Source organism: Lynx rufus, unplaced genomic scaffold, assembly GCF_022079265.1.
Source record: "Lynx rufus isolate CCGP_SWC_20201006 ecotype Redwood Valley unplaced genomic scaffold, mLynRuf1.p SCAF_18, whole genome shotgun sequence".
NCBI lineage: Eukaryota > Metazoa > Chordata > Mammalia > Carnivora > Felidae > Lynx > Lynx rufus.
Window position 1 is genome coordinate 11296131 of NW_025814832.1, and position 24666 is coordinate 11320796.

A 24666-nucleotide genomic window follows, 5' to 3' on the forward strand; every position below is an offset into this window, starting at 1 on the left:
ACTGTGAGATCATGACCTGAGCTGAAATCAAGAGTAAGGTGTTTAACCAACTGAACCACCCAGGCACCCCAAGAAAGGCATCTCTTAAGCGCATGATACAACCACTTTTAATGAACTGGGATCAGCCATCCCTTATCTCTTGTTCTATACCTGTGGGTTTGCACATAGTGTTCTCCGAGTGTTAAAGAAGTAACTCAGAAAGCCAAAGGCAAGTGGGGGAGGGAAGTGAGGGCAGGTAAGAGAAAAGTGGAATTGGCATCACTTAGAACTCAAACCATTTCAGTCAAAACTGTCTTTGTTTAATAAGAGTTATACTGCTTTTTTTTTTTTTTAAAGGTAAAAACTAGGGGCCTGGGTGGCTCAGTTGATTAAGCATCCAGCTCTTGATTTCAGTTCAGGTAAAGCTCTCACAAATCAGGAGACCGGTTCGTGAGAGCCATCTCTTGAGCCCGGAGATAGGCTCTGCACTGACAGCATGGAAACTGCTTGGGATTCTCTCTCTGCCCCTCCCCTGCTTGCGCAGGGCACCCAAGTGCTATCTCTCTCTGCCCCCCTCTCAAAATAAATATATAACCTTAAAAAAAAAAAAAAAGTTAAAAAACTACTCTGTACTATATTATCACTAAAACCAAATACTCTCTTCTTCAATTCTGTGGTGCTGCAAATACAGTCCCAGTGTATCCCAATGTATCCCAGTGGTTCTAAAGTATCTCCATATGGCATAAGTATTCTTACTATTTTTTAGGGCGCTGGCAAATTCTGGGCCACCTTTGTCCCTGAAAATAGGGAAAACATCTGGTTGAGGAAGCTGATTGGTAGTCAACAGAGCTTTCTGAAGCTTGATCCTTCCTTCCAAGAGCTGGTCCCACAGAGCTGAGAAAGAGAAAAGAATATCATTCGTTACAAAAATCTTCCCAGTGGGACAGATAGGGAGAGACAAGAAATCACACCAGTCTCTGCAAAGCACGGCTTTATCACAGCTTCATGCCATGAAAATACCCTCCGTTACAGGAAAAAAACTCAGTATCTTGGAAGCAAATATTTGCTACAAGAGAGAGGGGTAGGCTGAAGCCCAAAGAGAGGAGAAAACTGTTTTCCCCTCAGTATTCCACAGCCGCCAAAGTACGAGAACAGAACCAGCTAAGCAGCTCAATGTAGAAAAGGCTGGCTACGCACAGAAGAATGGGGCTTTAGGCCCCTAGGTAGGTGGGGGACAAATTAATTGGAAGGACACAGGAGAAAAGGAAGAGCCAAAACAAACAAAAACACAAACAGGAGATCAAATGCAGACACTGTGAAAAATAAGCCACCAGCAAACCATGTACAAACCTATCTGGTTCTTCACAGCTCTTCCTTTCTCCACTTCCTCGGAAACTCTGACACTGGAGAAGGTCATCACTACTCCGTCATCTTCACTATTCCTGCCTTCAGCCCTGTCTTTCTCTCTCTCATTTGTGGAGTCTTCCTCCCCGTCCCCTTCTTCCATACCACTCTCCTCCTCTTCGTCTTCCTCCTCCTCGCTGCTACCAAGGTCATCCATTCCCTTGGTGAATTTTTCAAAGTCACTGATGCTCTGGACACTAAAACCCGGTGTGCTCTCAGAGCAGCTTTTGATCCTCTTCTTCCAGGCCAGACTACTGTCCTTGTCATCACCACACTCCTCTTCCTCAGCAGCACTCGTGGCATCCTCATCAGATCCCTCCAGACCCAGCCCCTCTGAACCTCCATCTCCAGACTCATCCTCATCAGATATTATTTCCTTGTCTGAACAAGAGAAGAAAGAAGAAGAAAAAAAAAACAGATGTTACTTTGAGACAAATATTAGGCCACACCTTTCATTTCAAGTAAAGGGCTGCAACATCCATCAAAAAAATAAAATGTATGGTTGTACTCAATTCAAATATATATTATACATCTACTACCTATAAGAGGCTAAGGGAAAAGCAAAGATGAACAAAACGTAGGTCCTACCCTAACAAAAGGTTCTAGTGGGAAAGACAGACCCATCAAATACAGACAAGAACTGACAAAGTTTTGATAACCCAGAGGAGGGAGAAATTTTAACTGTGGGGCAAGGTCTGGACCTTGAAGAATGGTAAGATTTCAAATAAGGGAATTAACAGTTTTCCCAAACCTATATCTGAAATATAATTTATCATTAACTAACCCCAATGTACAATCTCTCTCACACCAGTGCACCCTATTTACTACTTACTTAAGCACCTATTATCAGCCAGGTGTACATAAAAGCTAAGGAATGACAAATACAACGTAACACCTGTGGGGTGTCACAGTCTGGTAAGAGTGGTAGATATGTTTGACAATATTCATATCACTATTATCATTACAGCATCATCCGTACACAGTGTATTGGAGGTGAGTGAGGGGATGGGTAAAACAGATGATGGGGATTAAGGAGTGGACTTGTGATGAGCACCGGGTGTTACATGTCTTGAGTCACTAAATTGTGTACCTGAAACTAATATCACACTATCTGTTAACTAAATGGAATTTATTTTTTATTTAAAAAGTCTTTTTTCAGTGCATATTTTATTTTATTTCATTTTAATCCAAGTTAGTTAATATATAGTGTAATGATTATTTCAGGAATATAATTTAGTCATTCATCACCTAACTAAATGGAATTTAAATAAAAATTTAAAAAAAAATCCTAGTGCCATTAGTACGCAGTGTATGGAAGAGGATCTAACTAACATGCTTGGAAGGATAAGGAATAGCTTCATGTACAGGAGATACTATAATTTTATTCATTAAGCATAAGTAACAGCTGATGTGATAGGTCTTCAGTACTTCTTTAAAAAAAACTACATACAGGGGCACCTGGGTGGCTCTGACTTCGGCTCAGGTCATGACCTCACAGTCTGTGGGTTTGAGCCCCACATTGGGCTCTGTGCTGACAGCTCAGAGTTGGGAGCCTGCTTCAGATTCTGTGTCTCACTCTCTCTCTCTCTGCCCCTTCCCTGCTCATACTCTGTCTCTCTCTCAAAAATTAAACATTTAAAAAAATAAAATAAATTTAAAAAAAAGAAATTAATCCTTTAAATTCTTTAAATGTATGCCATTTCTCAGATTAAGGAATATTCACAGAGTAGCAGCTAAGAGTCAGACTTGGAGTCAGACTACCTTATGTGAGTCCTGGCTCTTCCGCTTACTAGCTCTATGACTTTGAGCAAGTTACACAACCAATCTGTCCCTCAATTTCCTTACCTTTAAAATGGGGATACAGGGCGCCTAGGTGGCTCAGTCGGTTAAGCGTCCGACCTCAGCTCAGGTCATGATCTCATGATTCGTTGAGTTCGAGCCTTGCATCGGGCTCTGTGCTGAAAGCTCTGAGCCTGGAGGCTGCATCACATTCTGTGTCTCCCACTCTCTCTGCCCCTCTCAACTTGTGCCCCCCTCTCTCTCAAAAACAAACTTAAAAAAAATAAATAAAATGGGGACAAATACTAGCAACTTCATAAATTGAGAGTATCAAATGAGATGATACATGTAATGGTAACAGTAACAACATCTTTTGAAAACTGTGTTCTAGTCTCTTAGAACTTAAAGAGCTACCACAATGCCTGACACATGGTGAAGCCCAATAAGTATTATAACATTTGTCTCACAATTGGCCCCTCTATCAGTCTCTAGGCAAAGAATGTGAAATGAGCTTACCAGGAGCCCCTAGAACCATAACGGGTAATCATCCATTATCCAACTAATCATGGATATCATGACCTGAATGATAGTTTCTTTTATACCATCTGTGCATTCTCAGCCTGGCACCTCTAACCTCTCTAAAGGGGGGGAAAAATGGCATCCACTAAGTAACCACCATATCCAGCCCTTTCTTCCATTGAGAAACTTACAATGCTAATGCTTTAAAACTATAAGCTGATGGGGCACCTGGCTGGCTCAGTGAGAAGAGCATGCAACTCTTAATCTTGGGGTTGAGAGTTCAAGTCTCATGTTGGATGTAGAGATTACATTTTAAAAATTTCATAAAAAGAATTAATAAAAAATAAAACTATACGCTCATGTCCTCACATCCTCCTAAGGCCCTTGCAGGGGAGAGGGAAGGATTATATTATTTTTACAATGGCAAAAAATGAGTTTCACAAACTAGTATTGAATTATACAGTGACCCAATGCAAGACTCGAAAAACCAAAGGAAAAGGGTCAAAATCCATGAGTAGCATGCTCATCAGACGCAATTCTTTCTCAACACATAGCCCTGTCCAATATCCATTATCTTTTCTTTCCATTTTACGGTGAACCATTAACTTAAACATAAGGATTATATAAACCTAATAGCTTTGAGCTTTAGAATCCTTAGGAACTGAAATTAACTACCTCTTAAGGTCCTTTCTAATGCCAAATCCATGGTCTCTCCTAAGACAGTAAGTGGGGGCACACACACAGACTAATCATCCAAAACAAAAACAAAGACAAAACCCCACAACTTTAACCCTAAAATATTAGGAAAGAAAGAGAAAGCAACATGCAAATATGTCTACTCACCAGATGAACCTGGCAGTGTCTGCTCCCAGGGGTCTTCCTTCCAAGCTTTTCTGGAGGTAGCCTTGCCAGAATACCTTTTGTCCGTGTCCAAGAGGGAGGCTGATGCCAATTTTCTAATGCTACCCACTGCCAGAAAATCACCTTCCCCATCTTCCCCTTCATCAAACCTGTCAATCACTCTGGCAGCAGTGGCTGTGGGGAGGGGGTGGGGGGAGAGTAATCAGAATCTCCAGGTTAGAAGGAACTTTAAGAGTAACCCTGTTCAACCCTTTCAACTCACACTCTACAAAATCCCCACCAACTTCCAGGAACAGGAAACTCATTACCTCTCAAGATAGACCACAGTCTTACTGCTGTTCTTGAACAGAAAGTTGACCTCTGCGCCTACTAGTTGGACCTATTTCTATGCCTTGGATTATAAAAACTAGCCTAACTCCTCCTCCATTTGTGACAGTCGCTCAAATATTTAAGTCAGCCATCTATCCTCACTCCATTCCATCCCTAAGGGAGTCTGCTTATTCTGGCTCAACAGCCCCAACTTCTTCAACTGATATTCCTAAAACACGGTCCAACACTCACATTTATCCTTCCTTATTCTTCCTTCCTCACACTTCTCTGATTCAAGTCTAAAGCAGGATTACTCCCAACTAGACCTTGAACATCAGCTTACAGAACAGCCGTCCCATTCGTCAGCCCCTGAGCAAATGTCTTGAGGCCTAGGGAGGCTTAAACAGCCCCATGGAATCCCACTTCTTCCTTCAATCTCCTAGTAAGTTCCTAGGGGCAGGCCGACTTAAAAAACGCTGAGACTTCCTTCTCATTTCTAACTTAATACCGGTAAGGGCATCCTGAAAAGATAACTTCCAACCAACTACCAGACCCCCTGTTCCCTGCTACAGCCCTCCAAGTCCCCGGGATGCTCCAGCCACCCGAGCACCAAGTCTGGAGTGTGGCTCAGAAGGAAGCCGAAGTCCTCCTCCTGAGCCCGGCCAACCCTCCCGGGAGGCCGTTTTCCTCTACGCCAGGATGAGCCGAGTAGGCCTGGCTGCCGGCCTCTCTCGCGCCGCCCGGGTCTGCCCGAGGCTGGACCCACCGCTCCGCACGTGGCTTTTCCCCAGTCAGGCCTCACCCTCCTCCGGGTCGGCCTCAGGATCCGCCTCGCGCGGGCGCGGGTTCAACAATTGTTCCAGCTGCAGCGCCAGGGGCTGCGGCCCCGCCATCGTCACCAGGTCTCGCTCTGCGCCGTGCCCGTCAACGTGCAGCCCCAGCCCTGGCCCCGGCCCGGACGCTCTCTCCCGGCCGGGCCCTGTTGCCCAGAGACTACTCCCCAGAACAGCCAGGGAGCGCAGACAAACCCGCTCTCGCTCGGGGCCGGCCACTTCCGGGAGGCGCGCGCGAGGGGGCGGGGCCTGCGCGTCACTACAGGCGTTGCTAGGAAGAAGGCGGAAGCGCGCGGAAGGCTGAAGGGATTGTCGCCATCCCGGCGCGCGTGCGCGTGCGCCGAGGGGGTGTGTGAGGTGGTCCGGGAGCGCGCCAGGGCACGTGGCCGCCGTTGGCGCTGAACCGACGTTGCTTTGCGCGCGACCCTCGTCCCCTTGTATAAAATATGCTTCAAGATTTGTCCGAGATTCGCTTAGAAATAAAGTGTGGTGTAGCCATGGCCTATCTATGGTGGCTGTTATGAAAAGAGGAGGGAGTAAATAAAGGGTAAGCACTTTCAGCCTCAGGTGCGCTTTCGGGCACTGGGACCAAAATAGGTTTGACATTTAGCAGTTTAACAGTCTGGAGGAGTCTGGGGCCGGGCACACGCCTCTGACCCTGCGGTGGTCGGGATTTAAGAATCCTACGTCAGCGATGTGCATGTGTAAGTGTACGGCGGACTGTTGGCGTCCTTATTCACAGGAATAATTGGAAATAGCTATGGTTGTGCCTAAGTAAAGATCGTTCTGTAGTTTCTCCAAGTAGCCTTGTCTTAGGGAAAAGGGGGGTGATGGTGGCGATTACTCTATTGCATACCCTCATTATTGATATCTGTTCAAAGGTGAGGATATACTCAGACACTTGAAACTGGTGCACAAATGCAGAAAAATTCATGTCTACTGTATGAGAGGCACAGGTAGACTCAAAATATAGAGACTTAATAGGATCAATTTAATTACACCCAGCCACACGGAAAGATACTATCCCTTTATATTCTCTTTCTTCATGAAGCATTCCCTAACTGCCCGCTGTGTGGCAGGCACTGCTAGATGAGATACAAAGATGAGCAAGTTAAATTCTCTCCTGACAGTGATCAGCCCCCCACTAAGGGGGGCGGCGGGGGGGGGGGCAGACAAACTTGTAAACAGAACTGGCAATAAGGGATAAGGGTGAGTACAAAGTGGTCTGTTCCTTCCAGTATCTGTTTGAGGTCACCTGTAGAAACCTTGAACAACCCCCCTCAAACAGAAACTGCATCAAAAGAGTCAAGAAAAGAGATGTTAAGGGTGCCAGAGCGGTTGGATCCCACAGCTGACAGCCTGGGAACCCTCAGCTCACCAGTGTTTCCTGTGCAATTTAAGGGAAGTGAGGGTTCCTGACTTTCACAGTCTTAATATGCCCTCAAGGTCAAGAGCAATGAGAGACCCATCCCTTTAGTGTGGCTTGTTTCATGTCCCCTTCCCAGGTGGCTGCAGAGGGGAAGGAGAACCAGTCTTAGGGCAGATTCCTTCAGACTTGAAAGGAAAGAATGCCAACCTAGGACAGGAGCACCTAGGTAGGGGACTCAGGCAAAAGCAAACTGCTTTTTACCAGCAGCAAGAAAATTCAGGCTAGAAAATAGCTCCCCCCCCCCACCTTATTTTGTTAACATATTCTCCGTAATTGCAGCCTGGTGCCTGCTGTCTGGAGCCTCCAAAGCGAAAGCATGCCCCTCAGGCTGCAACAGGGAGCCATTGCCCTGGGCTTCAAAAGACAAAAATGTATCTCTCCACATTTAGGAAGCTACTTCCCCCAATCCTCTTCTGTTCCTATTTTGAACAATAGTGCTTAGAATCCTTGCCTTCAAGGTAAAGAAAAGGGAGAGAAGGGGGAAGGGGAAACAAGACAGGTCAGAGACCACCTCTAAGCTGTCGTGCAAACAAGACACACTGGTGGCTGGCTCTGGGCAGAAAACGCCCTAGTCCTGCTTATCTATACTCTCCCTTCACTGTCCTGGTCTCCTCTGACTTGGAAAACCTTTGGAGGAAGGAATCAAGACTACACTACTCCAGTCACACACATCCCAGGGCCCCCCAAATGCTTCTGCTTTCTTACCCCATACTGAGGGGAGAGAGGGAAAGAAAGAGGAAAGAATTCTAGGACTTAAGATGCAGCCGAGAGACGTTGAGACCTGGGGCTGGAGAGCATCCTCCTGAACGTTCTCTCTAGGGGGCCCTCCCTGCCTGCATTCCAGTATCTAGAGAAATGAGGAGGGATTTTCCTGATGGGAATGGATCTGGAGATGGAGGGTGGACTACAAGAGAGGATACTTCAAAGACTATGCCTCCTAGAAGAAACTTAAGCCTCTAACTGCTCTGGGCGTGAGAGCTGATGTGAAGATCAGAAGGATGGGAATGACCGGGAGCACTCTCCCCAAAGAACAGTCTTCTCCAGAGGCAGTCAGAGGGTCTCCCCATTCACAGTGCTGCTACCTAAGGGCTGCAAAATGACAGAGAGATGTAGGGATAGCAGAAGATGGGCAGGAGTGACATTGGATTGCCCCCCACCACTGTCCCAATCAACAATTCCTATGACCAGGAGTTTCAAGAGTTTAGGGAAACCAGGTTCTTACCTGCCTCTCTTCTCAGATGCCATCAATCCCCAGGTCCCAGGTCCCTACCAATGCCTGTCCTGGTCTCCAGGAATAGTTTCCCTTCACTTTGTACAGCCCTAAAGCAGTCCCCAGTCTCCTCCAGCCTGGAGAAGTTGGTGGGTAAGCTTCGGCTCCGTAGCCCAGGGCAGATGGTAGCTTCCTGAGGCTGGAGCCCTGAGGGCAGATGGCCAGAGGCACAGAGGTGGCAGCTTTAAGATGGCTGCAGGGAGAAAGCAAACTGCCAAGCCCAACTAGAGAGGAGATTGCCCTCCTAGGAGGGAGGGGACCACCTTGTTGCTCCTCTGTGGCCCTTGAGCCTCTCCCCGGAGCCCCCAGCTGGGCTGCCTGGGAGCGGTGCAGCGCTTCTCTGCAGCTTAGGGCTAGAGGTAGGCATCGCTGCTCTGATGGGAAGGAGAATAGTCCCTGATATCTCTAGACCTCCTCCTCTCAGGTGGCTCCAAATTTGACTACTAAGCTTTGCCACCTTTTCAGGTACTTATTAGGGTTCAGTATCCAGAGCCAAGAGGGAAAGACTGCCCTGCTGCCACCGAGTGAGAGAGAAGAAGTGAGTCCACACTGAGCGCCCAACTCAAAACGCTTCTTAACAAGTACCCGATTCCACAATAAAGCTGCTAAATAATTCAGCAGCCTTGATAGGAGAATGCAGCTTCTCATGAGCGTACGTTCAGTTAAATGAATGTCTTTAAAGGGGGTGGCCATAATGAATAAGTTGGCTGTGATTTAATGTATATAAACGCTAAAAGGGCAAAAACAGCCGATCCAGTGACTGGATACAAAGCAGATAAAGAAATGTGTTGCATGCAGAGGCTAGGAGTTTCAAAAGTCTCCCCGTATTTCATAAATTTGGATTTTTGAAAGAATACTGTCAGGTTCCTTGCTGACAGTCCTCCCATTAGATAAGCCGTCATATGGATGCAGTAAAATATTGCTTATTTTAAAGGCTTCTCTGCAGGAAAGATACACTTGGTTGTGTTTTAACAAAATATGAAAATGACAACGGAAATTATGTGCCATTTAACGTAAAACCTTTGATTTTTAAAACGAAATAAATAATCCAGACTGAAATCTAGGTGATATAAAAATGAAATTCTGGAACTCAAATAGCATCTAATATTAAAAACACACACGTATTTCATAGTAGATAAATATTTAAATTCCTTCCATGTTTAATGAAGGCTTGGGAGGGATTGAAGTACTTTTCAGAACCTATTGGCAACTCCCAGGTAAAATTTGATTTCTTTATTGGTTATTTTTGCTCATCTTTCAGAGAAAGGTAATATGTATCTTGTGCCAGATGAAATAGTTTTCCTTCTAGAAAACTTCAAATGTAACAAATACTATAAAACAACTACTTCATATCAGTTCTCTGAAAGGGATTAAAGTATTTCATTTCTAGCTGTACCCTACATTCATTTTATGTTATCTTTTAAACCACCAAATTAGAGAGCAGGATTATCTATGGGAAGTGAATTGAAACTGAAAAGGACCACCTCTAACTATACAAGTAACTGACTATCACAAGTCCAGTTTTGCACGTGCAGAATGGGGGATAGAGACAGTGCATGGGCTCTCATGCCTAATCATACCCAGACCACTCATTTTTAGCCGTGGATTTGATTTCTATTTCAAATTCTATATTAATTTATCAGCAAACAGCTCTTCAACTGTATCAGTTAAACCCACAGAATGCAAATCGGTAGTTAATAACAGCGGGAAGCCACGGAGAAAAGCTTGGCTGGCATTAGCAAGGGGATTCAGCCATAGCCAAGGTAAAAACATAGCCCAGTCCTGCTTCTCTTCCCTCTGGCTTCTGAGGTGTCATTCAGCTCCCCATCAGGCCTCACCTCTACTGGTTAAAACATCAAATAACACACCAAATATCTAAACATCAGATTTTCTATTTTTATTAAAAACTCACAAATTTATTCAACATGTTTTCTTTCATACAGTGAATGGTCTAATATGCACTGGAGGTCACACAAGCTTAGGTTTATCAGAACAATAAAAGACATATGAGAAATTTAATATATAAAGAAAAAAGTAGCAGCTGTTGACTGCATATTTGACCATAAAATTTAAATATTTTGGACTTTTATTTTAAAGACACAAAAATAAAACCTGTGTGGGTCTATATAAGTCATATTAACAATTCCATGAATGTTCAACAGGACTAAAAATTAGCAAAGATGTTTTTTTTTAAACCTTGTAACACTTTTTTTCTTTTTTTTTTAACACTTTCTCAGGTTGTGGTGCCAGGCACCTTTACAGTATTTGTGCTATAATTATTCTATTTGGCAAGTGTCTGAATATCATGTTTTCTCTTTGCCTTGTGTAAACAACACCTTTTTACATACTAGCACAGTGAGCTGCGAGCCCTGCAAATCTGTCAGAACATCTACAGGAAAAGAAAATGAACAATTTTGGTTGATTGCTCAAAACATTTTGTTTTTGAACAAGAGGTTTCAAAACAGGATATATTAATAAAACACTGAACTCCTGAATTTAACGTTATACGTAAACAGTTGACTGTTTTTAGTTCAATAGTCTTTTTTTTTTAATTTTTTTTTTTGTATGTGTGAAGGTAGAATACTTTCTTGTACAGTTGATGTTCAAGTCATTTTACTGAGAGGTCTGGCTAGAGACCATCCTTATCGAGGGTGTCTGTGTGTATCTGTGTGTGTGTGTGTGTGTGTGTGTGTGTGTGTGTGTATGTGTGTGTGTAGAGCTTTGTGAAGGTAGAAGAGTTGATACTGAGGGCTTTACATTTAGAATTTTGCAATTTTGGCAAAAACAAAAACCAAAAACCCAGATAGACAAAAAATATATATATATATATAGTCCCACCTGATGCACAGCAGGTCGGCGTTTCTGAAGCTATAAGAGTTTGTTGTCGCTGTTGCTGAACTCTGAGACAACACTAGTGAATTTCCCAGAGCCAGAACCCTCCTGGCTGGCCCGGGAGCGCCCCGGGCTTCTCCACCTCCCTCACCCGGCTGCGCCTCTCGGCCTCCCTCCCCGCGGCTCCCGGCGTCACCACTGGCTGTGCGCCCCCGCCGCCTCCGTGGCTGTTTCTCTGCAGCCCTCTGGCCAGGTGCGCAGGCTCGAAGAGTCTGCCCCTGGATCCGGGTCCAGGTGGAAGATGGGGAGACGTCTGAATATCCCTTCCGGAGCCCCAGTTCTGCACCTTGCCAGTCAGAGCACGGATCCCAGTTCTACTTCCAGGAGGATTTGGATCCTGTTTCTTGTCCCCCTTTCCCGTCTGGACTCGCCAGACGGAAAATGGTCCCCGAGGCTGAAGGAAGTGTGTGTGTATGGGGGGGGGTGACTTGCTTTTATGTTTTTTTTTCTTCTTTTTTCTATTTTTCTTAAATAAAGGTTCATTTCTGTACAACCACGAACTCCGCGGACCGTGCGAGACCCCGCTACCACACGGCCGCCTCGTTCATTTCGGGCGGGTGAGACAGGTGGTTTCCGTAGCTCGCCCCGCCGTTGACCGACAGTGATGAGAAGGGCGGGCTGGGCCCGAAGACCTCAGCCGACATTGAGTGTAGAGGCCCGGGCAGGCTGGGCTCAGGGCTGGGCGAGTCCCCGGGGGGGTGCGCCAGGATGTCAGTGAACCGCTGCGCCTCGCTCGACGGGTGGTGGCCCGGCAGCGGGTGCTCCAGGCCGCCCAGGGGCGTCCCGGAGGGCCCGGACGACGGCACGAAGGGCAGGTCCACCGGCGTCTGAGCCTGCGAGGACGGGGGGCCTTGCGGGAAGAAGTCATAGTTGCCCCCGGGCCCGTAGTACTCGCTCTGGTAATCTGCGGAGCGGCGGGGAGGAGGGTGTCAGGACGGCGGAGAAAGGACGCGAAGGACAACTCGGGGAACTCGCCGTCGCGGGCTCCCCTGCGGCGCTGGCCGCGGGGAGGAGGCTTGGTGCAAACAGCGGAGCTGCTCCCGGCCAGCTCGCCCGCCTCGTTCGCGGTCGGGAATTCGGCCCTCGCTCTGGACTACCTCCTCTTGATTTACCCTCCGGCCTTCCCCATCTCCCCCACTCGAAGCGCCTCCCGCGCTGCCACCCGCTTCCAACGAAGCCAAGCCCGGCTGGCCGCTCCCCGCCTCTGGGCCGCACACTCACCTCCGTAGAAGGAGAACGGTCCGTTGGGGATGAGCTCGCCCGGCTCCAGGCGGTCCACGAGCGGCCGCATCCGGCGCGGACTGCGGAAGAAGGCGTGGCGCCGGGCTCCCAACGCGCTCAGCTGCTTCATCCTCCGTTCCTTGGAGCGTCTGTTCTGGAACCAGACCTGAAGCACACACGCGGCGGGGTGAGGCTCGGGAGACACCCCCCCCCCCCACACACACACACACTTCGGGTGTGGGGGCCAATCGGCCCCTAACCCCTCTAACCGCTAACTGGACTCAGGGCTCCGCGCGCGCGCGGCTGTGTGTGTGTTGTGGTGCGTGGGGGTTATGTCTGAGTAGGAACGCCAAGGGCGGCCCCTGAGCCAATGGTATACAGGATTCCCGACTGGGGACCTGGGCAAGCCGCCCTGCCCGACGTGAGGCAGTCGGAGTTGTTTCCAGTATCACACTGTCACAGTTACATCTTCTGGGGGCTGTACACACATAGACACTCAACCTCCCCAAATAGTGTCAGACACACGCGGTTTCCCGTCCAGGGTCCCTGGCAGCCCCCTCCCCCATGACGGTGAGAGAGAACTAAACAGTCTCCTGCTGACACCCAGTCTGCCAATGATAGTGACACTAAAACCCACAATCTCCTTTTCAAATCCACGCGAAATCTCCCAGTGCCGAATATACTTATCCGCAGCCTCTCACTGAAAACACAGACACGCAAACTTCCCTTCACTATGCACATGTTGGCACAGCCTCTCAGAGGCTGCAAGGAGGGCGGCGGCCTGGCTGTGTGTGCCTCCCAGCCTCCCAGGCACATCCACCCACACCCTTGCAGAGCCTCCACGGGTGAACCAGACACCTAACCTTGGGCCTGACTCTCAGGCCCAAATCATACGCAGCCTGGAGTCCTCACAACACACTGGCACAGCTGCCCAGATGTCCACCTTCCCCCTACCCCATCCCACTTTAGACCGCCAGACGCTGAGCTGACTCCAGCTCGGACCTTTTCCTCTTCAAACCAGGACTCCCCCCCACCTCTCTCGGGAGAAGCTCTGGGGCTTGTCTAACCGCGGCAAGAGACCCACAAAACAGAGGAGGGGGACACAGAGGGAGATCAGTGTTGTGGAGGAGCCACTGGAACTGACTCACTCCGGCATGCTCAGAGAACTCTGCGTTCCTCATCTCTGCAGAAGAAAGGGTCCCAACTCCCCTTGCAGTGTCCAACAATGTCCCCTCCCCCGGACACTTGCTGAGCTCACCGTCCCCCCCACTCTGCCACTACCACCACCCGCTTTGGATTGGGAAGTGGAGCAGGCCTAGGGATTTCCAGATGCTCTACGCCACAGGCCACACCTCACAGGTCGCCAGGGTAGGGGTGTGTCTGGGCCTCTCCACTCCTCCCCCTCCAGCCTCCCTGAACCTGCAACCCTGCTCGAGGCTGGGTTTCCCCAGCTAGGCCTGGATGCCAGTGTAGAGGAGCCTGTAGGTCTCAAGGGGAACTGAGTAGCATGCCCAGGCCCCGACCTGGATGACACGCATGTTGAGGCCAGTCTCCTGAGCCAGCTGCTCCCGGATATGGCGCGTGGGCTTGGGAGTGGCAGCAAAGGCTGCCTTCAGAGTTTCCAGCTGCTTCGCCTTGATGGTGGTGCGGGGCCCCCGCCGCTTGGCGCCCAGGTTCTGGTCATCATTCTCATTGCTGCCCCCTTCCTTGTCGGATACGTTGGCGCTCTCCGAGTCCTTGGCATCATCCTGTGACGGGTCTTGGGAGTCTGGAGACAAACTGGGGTCGCTGCCCGTGGTGGCTGGGGAGAGGGAAGGGACAGGTGAGCAGCGGCCTTAGTGGGCCTCCTTCCCCCAGGAACCCCACCCCTAGCAAGTTGGGAATTGGGGCCTCACCCGAGTGGAGGCTGTTCTCTTTGGCGACACTGCTATTGCTTAGGTAATCCTCTTTGCAGACAAACTTGTTCTCGTCGATGATATAGAGCTCCTCGCCAGTGGACAGCTGCTTGTTACACATCATGCAGGTGAAGCAGTTTAGGTGAAACACTTTGCTCCGCGCTCTCCGCACCAGGTCGCTAGGGGAGATGCCCTGCGCGCAGCCCGCGCATTTGGTACCGAAACATCTGCGGAGTGGAAGAGGACGGGTTGGTGAGGAGCAGGGCGGGCGGAGAGAGGCCGGGAAAAAGGCGTTAGAGAAAGAGAGAAATAGAAAGTGGAGGGTGAAGAAAAGGATGGAGAAAAAGAAGAGAGACAGCCAAAAAAAAGAGGCAGAATGCCGATCAAGCAGGCAAGAAGGCCGGAGAGAGCGCGGGGCACCAGTGAAAAGTCAATGGGGGAGATACACATGGTTACGGTGAGAGAGCGAGGGGCCCAAGCTGCTCCCCTCCCCCACCAGGCCTCATGCCCAGTGCTGTCCCAGAGGAAAAGAGCGCCGCGGAAGAAGGCGGCAAGGCGGCGATGGGAAGGGGGAGGGAGGCACTTCTTTTCTTATGAGATTCAGAGAACAGTCAAATTTTAATTAGAGCTCCATGTAAACGCGACCCGAGCGCCGCTTTTCTCTCCTAGCGTCGCCTCTCTTTCACTGCACAAGGACCTGCGCATAGGCTGGGGGTTGGCAAAGTCCAGTCCCACCGCGGGTGAAGAAACAGCCGCGGAGCACGCAGACGGCTGCAGCTGGGCCGCCGCCACGTTCAAGCCCAAAGCCCGGCAGGTTGGCACAAGCTAGAGTCACCGCGGGGCTCTAGGTGCTGGGCTGCGCTTTGCGGGAGCCAGGCCTTTGGGGCCCACTGGCAGCTGGCACCGTTCGCTGTTCTCCGGTTCGGCTCCAGCCAGTATTGGGGACGCCAGGTGCGGTCAACCGAGGTTCAGAGGCTCAGCCCGCGCTTGCTCCGGGCAAAACCAGCCTGCACAGCACTTTTCTCCATGGTTCCCCGCAATCAGAGCCACGCTTCCCGGGGACAGTGTTGGGGACAGCGCGTTCTGGGCCTCTGAGCAAAGCGACCTGGATGGCCTCGCACCCCCACCCCTTCTCCCAGTTTGATCTGTCACCAGAAACTCAGAGAAAAGCAGAAACCAAGTCAATCGAGTAAACTGAGAGGTTTCAAACCAGTACAGAGGAATTAAAATTCGCATTTGCTTCTGTTCTTCTCGGTTAACTTGGGTGTTTGTGTGGATTTCGGGGCAAGATAGTGAGTTTAAGAGAATAGATTAAAATGCTAAACGAAGGAGGGGCGTCTGGAGAAGTCTCCCGGCTCACACGAGCCGGCCTCGGTTTTTCCCGGTTTCGGCAAGGAGGTGGTGGGGCGAAGGGAAGGCGGGCAGTGCCTGGGAGAGCTCCGAGCGGAGCCTACGCCACAAATCCGAGGTTCGCGTTGGGCGGAGACCGAACCTCCCGCCAACCCAGGCAGCCGGGAAGCCCAGGGAAGGGTCTTCCCGGAGGCTGGAGCCTTGGGGCATTTCACAAGCACCTAGCAACTTGCCTAGGCCGGCGCTGGGAGGCTGTTCGGGGTTTCAAGAACACCCTGGGATATGCAGGATAGGCATTAAGGCTGGGTTTTTCCCTGCCGCCACCAAGGCACAGGACTCAGACACTTTACGCAGAATCCTCTATGGTTCCCGCCAAGACGATTTGGAGGCAAAAAGAAGTGGCTTGGATGTAGCCCGGGCTTCTAAGCCCAGCCTGGAGGGCAAGCAACCTGGGAGGCTCGGAGAATGCAGTTGTTGGAGAGCTCAGAGCGGGGAAAGACCAGAGGTGGGGTTACAACGCCGGAGGCTGTGCTGCCCCCTTCTAGGCTTGGAGGGGCTTCTAGGCGGAAGTGGATTCAGAACCTTTCTTCCCAGGCACGTGTAGCTAAGCCCAGACCCACAATTTCCAGGAGGCAAGCAGGGCCACCTCCCGGGTGCCCTGTGCACCAGCTGACGAAGAGGCGGGTGCCCGTGGGACTTGGCTGCCCTCTCCAAAGGCTGCTCCTAACGCGGTTGCTTTGGCCACGCTGACCTCTCATCCGAATCTGGCCGGCAAGGGCCCTCGGGGAGGGAGCAGCAGAGGTGCCCCAGGGAAGTACTCACCGGAAAAAGTCGTTCTTGCAGTAGAGCTTGCCTTCCCGGGAGAAGCACTTCTCGGTCAGGTTGCATTTACATTCACAGCACTGGACGCACTTGACATGCCAGGCCCTGTCCAGCACATTCAAGAGGAAGCGGTCCAGGATGGGCCTTTTGCAGCCGGCACAGTGCACCATGGTCTTTGGTTTTGGTCGGGTGAGGCCGGGAGAGAGAAGAGCAGGGAGAGCCTAGGGGATGGCTCCCAAAGACGATACCCAGAGCTCCCCAGCCCCTCCAAAAAAGAGGAGACACACTGGGGGTGCGGGCCAAAACCCGCACCAGGAAATCAGAAGGGAGTGAAAATGAGGCTGATGCGGGGCGGAGGGCACCTCGGTGGAGTGTGCAGCCTGGGAGTCCCAGGGCCCCGGGGCACCGCAGCCCCGCCGAAGCTCCCGGGGCGAGGAAGAGTCTCGGGCCGGCGAGAAAGCCACTCTTCTGCCCAGAGCCTGCGGAGGAGTGAAGGTCACCGAGAACGGCGACGGGAACAGAAATAAATAAAACGGAGACGGAGAAGGAAGAGGACGACGCAGCGAGCTCGGGTCGCAGGGAGAGCGCCGTGGAGTTCTCTTGGGCTTGAGGTAGAGCTGTCAGAAGTCAAAGTGCATCTGCTTTTGTCGGAGTATGAGGGCGGGTGTGTGTGTGCCGGGCTGCCTGCCACCGGGATTTCCCCTCCTCTTTTTATAAAAGAAAAGAACAAAACGAGTAGAGAAGCTTTGGATCCTAAACTGCCGGCATCGCGCAGCGGGTCCGAACGCGCCGGGCGCCCGCGGTGGGCCTGGGGGAGGGGGCGGGGGCAGGCCAAGGGAGGAGGGAGGGAGGGAGGGCAAGGCAGGAGGAAGATCTCGTTGTTGATGGTTGTTGCGGCTTAGGTTTCCCCCCCGTTTGGAGAAGTGTTTGTGTCAGTCGAGATTGCAGAGGGACAACTCCAGGCGGACGCAGCCAGGTGCGCTGGCTCACTCCCCACCGCCCCAGCCCCGTCACCTCGGCCCGTGGCCTGCCTGGCGGCCTCCGTGTTTTCGGGACGGCCCTCCCTGCTCCTGGACTCCTTCGGGGAGGTGATACGGTCTGGCTCCTCACCGTGCCTGGCCGTGCATCGTGGCTCCAGTCACAACTCGCGGCCGCCTGGGCGCGCAGCCCCGCATCGCTCGGCCCGCGCTCGGGCTGCCTGCGTCCAACCCCACAGTCGCGCGACTTTCTTTTCCTTTTCCCCCTTTTTTCGTTGTGGTGGCAAATCTGGGTTTCCTTTCTAGCCTTTCCTTCCTTCCTTCCTTTTTTTTTCTTTTGCAGCGGGAGGAGTCAGGGGGAGGGGGAGTAGCTTGGAGAGCTTTAAAAAAAAAAAAACGTCCTGGTGCAGCAGCTACAGTTCTGCGAGGCTGGAACAGCTCAGCAAGGGCCGCTGCTGTCGCCGCCCAGGCCGCAGTTCGTTGCTGGCTGTCCCCGGACAAGCGTCCCTCTGTCCCTGGTCTCCTGGCCCAGTCCGCCGCCCTGGCGCGTCTCTCCCCAGCTCCGGCGGCTCGGTCACTGCTCCTGGCTGTTGGCTGAGCTCTGGAAGCCCCCTCGCCTTAATGCAGCGCCCGCCGACGTCACCGCGGCCTGCGACCAATCAGCGGCTCGCGGTCCCTCTGTAAACCATTCTGCATCCCCCGGCCGGGGAGAGTGCCGGGAGACCGCGTTTAGAGGATCAGTGGCGGCCGCATCCGCGGCCGGGCGCGGTGCGGGCGGCGGGCAGCGAGGTGCCCGAGCCCCTCCTGCTCCGGTAAGGCCTCGGTTTCGATGGGAAGGACTGAGAGCGCGGGAGTAGGAGCAGGCGGAGGGTAGACTACAATTGGAAGGTGGGATTAATCTAAGGTTGAGCCTTGTTGAAGGTTGGGGTGCAGCTGGGTCCGGGAGCCCCGGCGGCCCTGGTGCACTGTTTGACTTTGCAGTTCAGCGGGTGTTGGGCTTTTCTCCCTCTCTCTCTCTCTCTCTCTCCCCCCTTCTCGCTTTCTTGGCCTAGAAGTTTGTCCCGGGCACAGTGTGCGTCTTTGGGGCAGTGGGGGAGGGAGGGCGTTTGGCAGCAGAATCTTCTCCTCCGGTCCCTCCAGTGCCTCTTCCCCCAGTGCATCCAGAGTCCACGGGTCTTGGTCTCCCGGAGATCTGGGTGTCTGTTGCCCGCAGCGCGGTCTTGGAAAGTTGATTCCGGCGGTTTCCTGGTGGGGGCGGGGGAGACCGGAGGCGCGGCGCCCGGGAGGGGGAAAGGAGTGGGTGGGGAAGCGCCTCGGGTGAGGAGTTGCAACCCAGGCGAGAAGTTGTGAGAAAACTGTGATCCGGAGACACCTTTTACATACAAAAAACAAACGACTAGGCGGGAAACCGCAGGGCATCAGTGGCGGCTGGTGGGTGGTGGTATGGCAGCGGGAAGCTCCGTCTGGAGCTGCACTGAGAGGCTGCAATGGATTCGGGTGTGCAGCGTGAGGGCAGAGTGGGCCCGGCTCCCCTCCTCCCCCGTTCCTGGCTCTGGGCTTGCCACAGCTTCCCGAGACCACCGCAGACCACACCCCCTGTAGTTCACTCTTCAGGGAGCCCTTCCTTCCCCAATTCCGAATATGACCCTCGGGACCACTGCCCTGGGGCCGGTTATTCCAAATGTGGGGTTAAGGTGCGGGTCCTGGGAACCTCAGCCTCCAAGAGTCACTCTATTTCCCTGGCCTAGATCAGTCAAATTCCAAATTCCTTTCCGACAGCACTACTTCTGTGCCAAACCGGGATTTCTCCTGAGGTCTGAAGGTGTCAGGGCTGGGCAGTCCTGTTTTTGCTCCTCGTTTTTTGTTTTTGTTTTTGTTTTTGTTTTGTCTTGTTTTGTTCGGGGGGGGTGCTAAGAAGACGCATTCAGCCCTACCGTGGAAGAAAATAAGGACGGGCAGCCAGCCAGGTCTAGTTGGCATTTTGGAATTGGCCTTTCGATCCCACTAGTGGTGTGGGACTCAGAGATTCCACACAACGGCCGGGGACTAAATTGGGGGAAATGCGCGCTGAAACGCAATTACAAGGAACCTGAGCGGGCTTGGGATCCAGGTCTCAGCAAACCGAATACCCTCTTCGGACGAACCGGGTAGCCGCTACAGCGAATCTGGTTTGCGCTCTGTGGAGGTGGAGTTTTAGGGCTCCGCCCACGCCCCTTCTCTGCCTTCGAGCTTCTGCCCACACCACCCTGCAATCTCGAGGCCGCCGTCAGCCTCCACCTTGCCTCCTACTTCACCTTTTCATCAGGAGCCAAAGCCGAGGCGGTGTGCGCCTTTTTTGGCCTCCGCGCATCCTGACCTCTGGTTGCCGGGCCTCTAACAGCTTCTCGACAGCCCCTCCACACACACCTGGGCTGGGGCTCCCGGATGCAGGGAAGGCGGTGTTGGGGCTGGTTATCTCTCTCTAATCAAGACCCCCCTGTGGGCCTCTCTCAGGGCCCGGCTCAGGGGAGGGGTAAGAAGGGAGAGCAGTTCTCTAACCCGGCAGCCCAGCTTCGCGAGATCCGACTGGGTTTTCGTGCTCCTGGGGCAGACCCAGAGGGACAAGCCGATTCGCACCCAGTGCTCCAGCACGTGCGGAGGCGCAAGGAGCTGCTTGGCTCAGGGGTCCCCATCTCCTGCCCTCGGAGCCCGAGGTGCCTCCCCAGCCCGCTGGGTTGGATGAGGCCCGCGGGGAGGGGCTGGTCCAGTCGAGCCATCCCCACGCTCCCCCCCCCCCCAGCTGTCCTGGTTCTCGCCGCAGCGCCCTCGACCCAACCGCCCCTTTCTGGAATCTAAAGCCTCGGAGTCCCGAGTGGCTCAACCCCCGCCCCCGTCCCAGCTGGGCTCCTTCTCATGCAAAGCAGAGGGGCCGCGGGGGTGGAGGGCGGTCGACAGGGACCTACGGGGAGACAGCTGGACCCGGCTGCCGGCCCTTCCTGAACCCAAGGCCCGCTGTCTCCCTTCGAGTGGACAGCAGGGGGTTGCTCCACCCGTTTAGGGGTGCAGGGATCTAGGGACCTCGGCATAGGCGGGGGGAAGAGGGCCCCTCCCTGCTGGGGACCAACGCGGTAGGGGAGTTGAGAGGACGAGGACAGGATGCAGGCTCTGGGGCATCAGGCTCTGTTTGTCCCTGTGTCCAGATGGTTCACTAAACAGGTCTGCGGGAACCAGCCCTGGCGGCTACCATAGAGTCCGGCAGCGCAACTCTAGGCGCGCCTCTTGGCTCCTGATTCTAGTCCCGATTTAATGCCTCCGTGGCGACAGCACTCTGTATTAATGCGGGTTTTTTTTTCGTTTCCATTGAGCTTTTATTTTAAAACGTATTTAGTCGTATAGACATGGACAGAAAACGGACCCAGCTTTCCAAATTAGCCGCTTCTGAAGGCTCGCAGCCCAGCTCTGCATTTAAACCAATGGCTGCTCCGTGAAGAGCGCCAACCTCCCCTCCTTACTCTCACCGCCACACTTCCTGCCAGCGTCCTGAAGTACACAGCGCTTTCCTACGCCAGGACCTCCAAGTCGCACAGAACCACAACCACGCACACCGCCCCAGGGCGTGTAAACTCTGCGCGGGTGCTGTGAGGGTCAGTTTCGAGGCGGAGTTTTCGCTCGGTGGCAGCGGAATAATGCTCTCCACTTCATCCCCAGGCTTTCTTGGAAAAGGCCCCAGAGGGGCCAGGAAGCGCCTTTCACAGTTCCAGTCTCCCTTCTGAGAAGCGCCTTGAGGATCAGCCCGAGAGGCCGGACCCTGCTGGGGAGCTGGGGTTGGAGGGGGTTCTGCTAGCCCTCCCCAGCCGCCCTGCAGTTTGGGAGGGTTGAAGGCGCCCTCTCTTGCAGTCCGCTTTCCTCCCGCGACCTCCGTGGTTCCAAGCCCTAGATCGCCTGGCTCCCTGACGTTCTCGAGTGGCTTGCGCGGCCCAAGAACCCAAGCCTGCCCGGCACGGTCAGCTGCTGTAGATCGAGAGCGGCGCCCGCCCCTGGCCGCTTCCCTCCTCGCCCACTCACTCACTGTGCAGCCCACCAGCCCCAGAAAAGGGCGGCGAGGCCGTGAAAGGAGGCGCTTGGGGCGGAGCGGACTCTAGGCGGTTAACTTTGCGGGGCGGTAGGAGTGGGGCGCAACCAGCCTCGCCGGTGCAGGCGGAGAGAGGAGAGAGCGAGCGGGTCGTCTCGAGTGGTCCGGGAGGCCGCACAAACTGCGCACAGACCCGGTAGGACGTCGCGGATGGGCACGGGAAACTTTGGCCCAGGGCCCTTGGATCTGATCCTACTTCTCCAGCTCTCTCCTTTCCCTTTGCTCTGCTCCTGACTCAGGTTGTCCTAATCTCACTCCATCACTCACTCCTGGTGATGATCTACGTGTGTGCACCACTTTACAGTTTATATCACTATCTCCCCTGAACCGCATAGTAGGAGGGGGATTGGTTTTAGCTTCTTTCTCCCCAGGAAAGAGAGCCAAGTTAGGGGGTTTGCCCAAGATCCCTGAGCCAGGGCACTGCTGAAGGTGAGAAATTTGGGGTTGGGGGCTTGTCACCTTGGATTGCTGTGCACTTTGCCCCAGCGGTGGCTTCCAAGTTGGGGATGGGAGAGGGTGGGGGACCGCGGGGCCGGGAAAGGGCAGCATCCGGCCGGGGCTTCACGGTGTGAGCGCTCTGGCTGGGTAAACAAGGCTGGCTTCCCACGAGGGCTGGGGAGGGGGGCGGGTACCCTGGGCCGGGGCTGGGGGGTGGGGCGGGCAAGGTCAAGCGTGGCGATCTCAGATGGAAGGCAGCGCCGCGGAGCAAAGACCGGTCGTTGATAGTCGCCGAGGGGAGAGAGAGAGAGGGACAGAAGTGAGTGGAGAGGGACAGGGAGAGGGAATAAGGACAGAAAACTAGGGAAAAGAAAAGCAATGCGGAAACGCATGCAGGGATAAAAGGAGGGAAGGGCGCTGGGGGCAATGCTGGGAGGAGCAGAGGAAAAGAGAAGAGACCCAAAAAGACACCCACACCGAGGCGACATAAAAAAGCAGCGGGCAGGGAGAGGTGCGCAGCCGAGCACCCGCAGGTGCTGGGGGGGACATCTGGCGGGACTCGAGGGTGCGAGGGTGTGTGACAGTCGCGCTCCTAGGCGGGAGAAAAGGAGGCAGCGTGTTTGGTGGGCGACTCAGCGCCCGTGGAAAAGCGTGTGAGCGGCTCTGGGCAGGAATCCAACAAATAAATAAAACGTCTAAGCGGCGTGACAACAATGTGTATTTGGGTGCGTGCCCGTGTTCCTGTGTCTGAACACACACTCACACCCGGTAAGGAAGACAAACGGGGCTCGCGCCTCAGAGTAATTAATCCTCTCACTAATTGACTCTCTCCCCTTACCTAAGGGTGGTGGTCAGTGCCGACATCTGGAGAGATATCAAAGAGGGGGGACCCCCAAAGCTAACTACGTTTGGGACTGGGATTGAATTCTTTCTGGACTTGGCAGCTCGAAATCCTCCCTCTGTAGGGGCAGAGTTCAATAGATGTTGCTGCCTCACCAGTCTCTCCATGTTTGCATTAATGAAAATCTCCTCCTATTAGGGATGGCCAGGAGTCGTCCACATATGCGCTGAAGCCCTTCATCAATCTCAGGCTGAAAGCCACCCACTACACCTCTGCCGGACATTTCCTACCTTTAGGCAACACCAAGGCTCTCCCTGCCCCACTGTTCCCCCAGGAGCCCAGGCTCTGCATTCTCTCTGTCATGACTTTGTCTTCCCCAGAGCCTGGGTTGTGTCCTGCAGCTCTTAGTAGAGCAGGTGGAAGTTTTGAATGGGCTGGGAAGCAGCCTTGGGTAGATGGAGGGAGACCGGCAGGAGAGTTGAGGTCGCGGCAAGGATAGGAAGAAGCTTCTAGAACCAAACTCATTCAGACACAGGTGGAGAGACACAGAAGCCCAGGGGAGAGCAGTGCACCTGGCAAGAATGAGGCCTCTGGGGACAGAGTAGAAAAAAAAGGTAGACACCGTGCACCATGGGAGAGAGCGTCAAGTGTGTGGGAAGGCAGGCAGATGACCATGTCTCAGTGACTGTGAGGGGAACAGTTCCATCAGTGTGTGAGCATGGGGAGGGGCCCCTCTTAATTTCTCCTAGAGCACCCTCAGTTCTCAGGGCTGGGGGAGGAGGCAGTGAAGAGAGTATTGGACTTAGATCAACCCCTTGATAGTGGAGTTGGCCAGAAGGGGCCCAGGGCCCATAGTCTGTTTGGTGATGCAGCTTTGAGGCTTGGGTTTGGGAGGTGAATGTCAACTCTCACCCCATAGAGGTGGCAGCCCTCCTCAGGGGCTAAATAAATAATTAATTGCTGAGATCCATAACCTGCTTAGCCTAGGGAGAAGAAGGAGCAGGGAAGGGCAGCTCCCCAGGAAAAAAAAAATTCACTTCCCCCTCCCCCACTAAACACATTCTTAATTGTCCCTTGGGAACATTTGTACATTTGACCAAAGCAAATCCCCAAGCAGTAACAGCAGAATTCGTCATAGGGGCTGGCAGTCCTGAGAGAGCTGGGGGTCTGGGAAGGGGGAGGTGGGAGAGATGGTGGGCATGTCTGAGGAGGTGAGAAACTTGGCTGTTCTCTCCCTGTCTGTGTCATGCTTTAGAAAGAAAGTGAACAAGAGGAATAAAGTTCCAGAGGAAAGAAAGAGAAGGGCATATAAAAGGCAAATCCAAATCAGGAAGAAAAGAAAGTGAAGGAAGAAAGAAAAAGGTGGGGGTGGGGTGTGGGGGGGAGACACGCTAATAAAAAAGGGTGAAGGCGGCCCCAGGAGGCTGGGCCTCGTCCCAAACCATCCGTCTTCATTGTCTCCGTGTGTGCTAAGGCAACTCCGGCATAAGGAAAAGCCACTATTGGAGCCGCGGCTTTATTTTATATCCTATACATCAGGAGGGAGGCAAAGCTTTATTTTCGCCAAGAGACAGATATTTTATTTCTCTCTTACGGTTTTATGTGTGAGAGATGTCAGGTTGCCACAATGGATGGCTAATGCATAGGCAAGAGGAAGCCGTGTTGGCATGCTGTGTGTCATGGGGTCTTGGGGGGGTGAGCGGGCCTGGGATTTAGGGCTGATGGGACACTCTGGG

At 52.8% G+C, this 24666-nt stretch overlaps 2 protein-coding genes across 3 annotated transcripts in view; both read right to left on the minus strand.

The window, feature by feature from the left end:
* AATF (apoptosis antagonizing transcription factor) overlaps nt 1-5868 on the minus strand; it is a 105174-nt gene extending 99306 nt beyond the window's left edge. For both annotated transcript variants that reach the window (XR_006962303.1, XM_047080883.1), the window contains exons 1-4: nt 5654-5868; nt 4525-4716; nt 1330-1764; nt 736-873 (exon numbers count right to left, since the gene is read on the minus strand). Coding sequence is in view for 1 of the 2 variants with exons in the window: in XM_047080883.1 (XP_046936839.1) it covers nt 736-873; nt 1330-1764; nt 4525-4716; nt 5654-5744 (856 nt within the window). In the remaining variant the exon portion in view is untranslated. The remainder of the gene's footprint in view (nt 1-735; nt 874-1329; nt 1765-4524; nt 4717-5653) is intronic.
* Nucleotides 5869-11799: 5931 nt separating this feature from the next.
* Nucleotides 11800-16733, minus strand: LHX1 (LIM homeobox 1). Its single transcript, XM_047080401.1, has 5 exons — nt 16564-16733; nt 14392-14618; nt 14020-14297; nt 12497-12662; nt 11800-12179 (listed from the first exon to the last, which is right to left on the minus strand). The coding sequence occupies exons 1-5, from the start codon at nt 16731-16733 to the stop codon at nt 11800-11802; spliced, it is 1221 nt and encodes a 406-aa protein (XP_046936357.1).
* Between the last annotated feature and the right edge of the window lie 7933 nt (nt 16734-24666).

Excerpts from the sequence above, each read along its gene's own strand:
- LHX1 (XM_047080401.1), bottom strand. The coding sequence starts at position 16,733 with ATGGTGCACTGTGCCGGCTGCAAAAGGCCCATCCTGGACCGCTTCCTC. Across the intron at positions 14,298-14,391 it reads AGAGAACAGCCTCCACTCGG|CCACCACGGGCAGCGACCCC; the intron begins GTGAGGCCCCAA and ends CCCTCTCCCCAG. Across the intron at positions 12,663-14,019 it reads TCAACATGCGTGTCATCCAG|GTCTGGTTCCAGAACAGACG; the intron begins GTCGGGGCCTGG and ends TGTGTGCTTCAG.